The following is a 5055-nucleotide window of genomic DNA, read 5'->3' on the forward strand; positions in this document are numbered from 1 at the left end:
CTCCATTCTATCATCAAAGACTTCAACATACCAATACAGATGCCATCCATTCTTTTTTGTGACAACTTAGCAACAATTCACATTACAAAAAATCATGTCTACCATGAAAGAACTAAGCATGTGGAAATAGACTGCCACATAGTAAGAGAAAAGGTCACCAATAGCAGCAAATGAACCATGTTTCCTCAAAACATAACTTAGTTGACATCTTAATCAAACCTTTCTTTCCCACTCACTTCAATGACATTGTATCTAAGATGGGTGTCAAAAACTTTTACACCATCTTGAAAGGGCCTATTGATTCAGTTGGTTTGTTAATTTGTTAAAAGCTAAGTTAGTCTTTTCTAGTATATTTGGTTCATTTAGCCTATATAAGCTTTTTCCTTTTCACTTGTGATTCTTTCAAAATACAATCAATAAAGAAATACTTTTCATATTCTTTAGTTTCTCTCTTTTAATGGGTAGATTCTAAGAACGGACCTATAACTCGCCTTAGCCAAAGACTGGGCTTGACCCAATTCGCTCAACTTTCCAAAAGTGGAACTATTAAAGGGAAAGAAGAAGAGAATAAATAGAGTGATAAACAACATTATTACAAAGTAAACCAAAAAATAAAAAAACCAAATTAGCCAAAAACAAGCAACACAATATGAAGAAAAATCGTCCAACAACCACAAACCCTAATGTACCCTAACCAAAGCACCACTGCCCACAGAAGAGCCTAGGCTCACACACTCCATATAAATACATACCACAACTAAATTAGTTAAACATAAATTTTGGTACACATCATTCCATCTTAGCATTAGTGCCTAAATTTTTGTTAGCTAAATACTCAAACAAGCTCCCATCGAAAAGACGTCTCACAGCTTCTTTGCTCACAAAACCCTCTTCATCTTTTGCAATTGCATATAAACTCAACCATTCCACCTTACTTGATAACCTGAAAATTAAGTCACAATTAAATAAATAGCATATATATATATATATAATAAGATTATTTAATTATATCTTATTCTTAAATATTTCAGCTGGGATAATTTTAATGTCTATATTAATCAAAATAAATTTACAAAAATACCAATATTAATGTTAATGACGTTTATAAATATACCAGCCAAAAAAATCATATGGACATCGGTTGCCTTGAGTCATTTCCCAAATTTCTTTTAGTGACAATTTGTCTGGCACAGTACGAGCATACTTGCTAAACATGTTCTCAAGATTCATTGGAACAAACCTGAAATAATTAATATTAATACAAATTCCACTATGAAAATTACAAAAAGTAATATTTTTGGTAAAATTTTTATAGTTTTAGGTTCAATTTTTTTTTTCATATTTTTATTATATTTTATAAAAACAACAAAAGAATCACATGACAATAACAATATATATATATACAAACAATAAAAAATTAATAATAAAATAACAAAACTACAACATAAAAATATTTAAAGATCATATTTTTTTGTAAATAAAATCTTAAAAACCATTAAAAATGTTTAAAATTTCGAACAACATATTTTCGTAATTTTATAGTTGCGTTTTTGCATTTATAAAAAAAAATAACATAAATCATTTTCTTGTGTATTCATGAGTATAATTAATAAGTTAAACAACTAATTAATTTTCTATATGTCATCATAATTAATCTAGTTGATATCCTTTTAATTATAATATTAAAAGGGCATTTTCGTAAATAATAATGATAATTTAATTCATGTGGAAATTAATCTTCCAAATTTTGTAGAACTTATTAGTATAGTTATTAATCATACTATATATAAGTAATAATCAAATAATGGGGTATTAATTGTAGGAATAATTAGTAATTTTCTCTCTTGAACTTTCGACAATACTGATTTTGCCCCTTAAAATATATGGCTTGTTAAGAGTCATCTTGAACTTTTACATTTATAGAGATTTAACCCTTCTGCTAGGTTATGTCGTCTCATTATTCGGTTTAAATAAACGTATCTTCGTAAATTAGTAATTTTGTCCCTTAAATTTTGACAATTATCAAATCGTACCCCCTTAAAATAAAAATGATAAAGATTCAATATTTTTTTGGTAAATCTTAAAAAAAATAATTTAGATCTTAAAAAAAATATATTTTGAATGATTAAAAAAATTAAAAAAGAAATTAAAATTTTAAAACTAATCAAGTGATTTAAAAAAATATATTTATTTTTTATTAAAAAAAATTATTTAGATATTAAAGAAAATATATTAAAAATTTAATTTTGTAAAAAATTAAATTTTATGGGAACAAACTTGAGCCTATTTTGTTTTTTTCAAAAAAAAAAAAAAATAGATTTATTTAATCCACTCATGGGAAAAGCCTTTCCCGCATCAATCACTAATATATTTTTAACGTCTAATTAGATCATAACATAGTTTAATTTCTAATTTTTTTAAAAATAATTTTATATTTTTATTAATTTTTTAATTATTTTTTTTTATTTGTTAAGATATGAGTTTATTCTAATTATAATTAGTAATTTAATAGTTATTATTACCTTCCTTCTGTGTCATAAACCCCAGAGTCGGAACCATGCTTGGATTTATGAATGTTATCAATGTATACTGGAAATAAAGGATTGGGTAGCCATCCCTGAAATATATAATTATTACCATCAAATTTATATGTATGAAAACATTAATTATTTTTTAATTTTATGAATCACATTATATTGAATTTTATTTATATGTATATATATATCTCTATATAATAGGAATTAATAAAATATGTTTAGAGTAATAAATGGTATTTCATAAATGTAGAGTTAATGAATTTTTTTTTAAAAAAAACTTGAGTAAAAATGATCAAAAATAGACTAAAATGTAAAATAAGTTGAAAAAAGGGGGCACATGCCAATTATTTGTACTAATATTTTTCTAGTACGACTATACAGTAAAAATCTGAAAAAGAAATGTATATATATATATATATATAAATATTTGTATATATAAATATTTGTATATATATATACTTACTGGAAGAGTTGAATAACTGAGTGCAGAATTGATGAGCATAGCCAAACAAAATGAAGCAATTGGATTCAGACCAACAGCACGCATTCCTGACACAATTATTATATATATTATATATATTTTACAATAATAATCATAATAATTTTTTTTTTTATTTAAGCGTTCATATATTACATCGATATAATTTGGGATTCGAACCCAGGACCTCCAACACACACGCACCCCTATGGCCACTTGAGCCTCAAGTGGTTATAATAATCATAATAATTAGCTACATCTAATTGGTGCTCTATAGTTTGTAAATTATTGTTAATTAATAAAATAATAAATAATTAGCTATATATCTCAACTGTGTGGAGTAGTACTGTTGCAACGAAAAAAGATAGTTTGTGAAAGTGAAAGAACTCTTCAAACACCATTAATACCAGAACTCATTAGCAGACTTTTCTCTAACTATTTTTTTTTAAGGAAATTACTTTATACTATTTTTTAATTTTTTTTGAAATTTACGGTTGGGTTACTCAAGTAATTTCTACGTGGATTGCTATTTCGATTTTAGTTGCGATTTATGTTGGTGCTGTTAACTAAAATGATTTCAGATAGTCTTATATATAGTCTGTTTGAAATAATTGTAATTCTTTGAATACAATTGGGTAATTCATACAAAAAAGAGTAATTAATTAGATTCATGGGTTATATATATATAATTATATTTACCAACATAAGATTCCCAAGGATAAACAATGCCATTATGATCTTGGTCAAAGTATGCAGCATGTTGCTGAAGAACACTCATATTCTTGTGTTTGTGACCTTCTGTTCCATTTGGATGCTCTCCATCTACAGCCACAAGTGCTCTTGGCATATCTATATATACACATTAATATATAATTAACCAATATATATATATGTATATTATTAATTATCATATATATATATATAGTTAATATAGACTTACAAGGTTTAGGGAGTGAAATTTCTAGATGAGTTACAACTTTTCTTTGAGAAGTTATTGGTGCTAATGGAGCTTCAGTTGCCAATGCTTCATTGTTCTTATTATTATTATTAGTTTCCATGCTCTCTGATTTCCCACTCACTACTCTATTCTTCCTCTCTTTTATCTTTCTTATTTGTTCTCTCTCTCCCTCTCCCTATATATATATAAATTATAAATATGCTATACTCAACTACCAAAACATGTTTTTTATTTGTTTTTCAAATACATAAAATAATGTATGTTTTGAACATTCCTGTATTTAGTAAATTTAAAGTGTCATCTATATTTTAAAATTAACTGGCAACATGAATTATTTATGTGTACACTCTTGTACACACGTATATTATTATTTAAAAATTATAAAACAAATTATTTCAAAATTTATATTTTTAAATATTTTATTTTTATTTTTATAATTTTTTTTAACTTAAAAATAAATTTTGAAATAAAAATATTAGGCGTGCCAATATAAACGTGTCAACGTGTACAAGAGTGTGCACATAAACAGTTCACAATACAGTTAACCGAATGATACCTTAAATTTACTAATATTTCAGTAATTTAGAAGCTTTACTGCCAAAATTTGAATTTAGAGAATTAAGTGCAAGTGAAATGATAATAAGAAGATTTAGCCGCTAAAAACTCACTATCAATATAAGAGGACAACCTCTTAGTCAAATTTTGTGCCTGAAAACACATATTAAAATATTATTTTTTTGATAAAAAATAGTTATTATAATTAGCAATCCTCATCAATTAATATAATATATATATAAGACTCTGTCTCTTTTTTGAATATTGACGTATCACAATTTTACACTACAACTTTAATTGTTGATGTACTATATATATATATAGTACTCATTTTTTATTTTTCTTCTTCTTAGAATTAATCCATGCACATGCATTTTAAATATGGTGAATAAAGTCTATCTGTCATGATTTATGATTAATTATTTATTACAGTATAGTGGTCCTCTCCTCGATCTCTTGAAAAAATTGATCATATATATAATACGGCAACGTATTAGGACCACAAGTTCAGAGTAATAATTAATTTT

At 25.3% G+C, this 5055-nt stretch overlaps 1 protein-coding gene across 2 annotated transcripts; it reads right to left on the reverse strand.

Annotated features, from left to right (window-relative positions):
- Positions 1-546: 546 nt before the first annotated feature.
- LOC115709026 (probable peroxygenase 3) lies at positions 547-4229 on the reverse strand. Of its 2 annotated transcripts, XM_061103779.1 has the most exons (6): positions 3956-4229; positions 3715-3864; positions 3001-3086; positions 2523-2617; positions 1115-1240; positions 547-943 (listed from the first exon to the last, which is right to left on the reverse strand). In XM_061103779.1, exons 1-6 carry the CDS (start codon positions 4071-4073, stop codon positions 790-792), a joined length of 729 nt encoding a protein of 242 aa, XP_060959762.1. In that variant the 5' UTR covers positions 4074-4229; the 3' UTR covers positions 547-789. The 2 variants fall into 2 exon arrangements, with proteins under 2 accessions (XP_060959762.1, XP_060959763.1); XM_061103780.1 differs by lacking the exon at positions 1115-1240 and having other exon boundaries at positions 3956-4208.
- Positions 4230-5055: the final 826 nt, after the last annotated feature.

This window comes from Cannabis sativa, chromosome 9, assembly GCF_029168945.1.
Source record: "Cannabis sativa cultivar Pink pepper isolate KNU-18-1 chromosome 9, ASM2916894v1, whole genome shotgun sequence".
In the NCBI taxonomy this organism is placed as follows: Eukaryota; Viridiplantae; Streptophyta; class Magnoliopsida; order Rosales; family Cannabaceae; genus Cannabis; species Cannabis sativa.

What these genes read in the sequence shown, in the direction of transcription:
- LOC115709026 (XM_061103779.1), bottom strand. Translation starts at nt 4,073, where the DNA reads ATGGAAACTAATAATAATAATAAGAACAATGAAGCATTGGCAACTGAA. An exon ending in AATTTCACTCCCTAAACCTT is followed by an intron (nt 3,865 to 3,955) that starts GTAAGTCTATAT and finishes GTGTATATATAG; the next exon opens with ATATGCCAAGAGCACTTGTG. An exon ending in GTTTATGACACAGAAGGAAG is followed by an intron (nt 1,241 to 2,522) that starts GTAATAATAACT and finishes TAATTATTTCAG; the next exon opens with GTTTGTTCCAATGAATCTTG.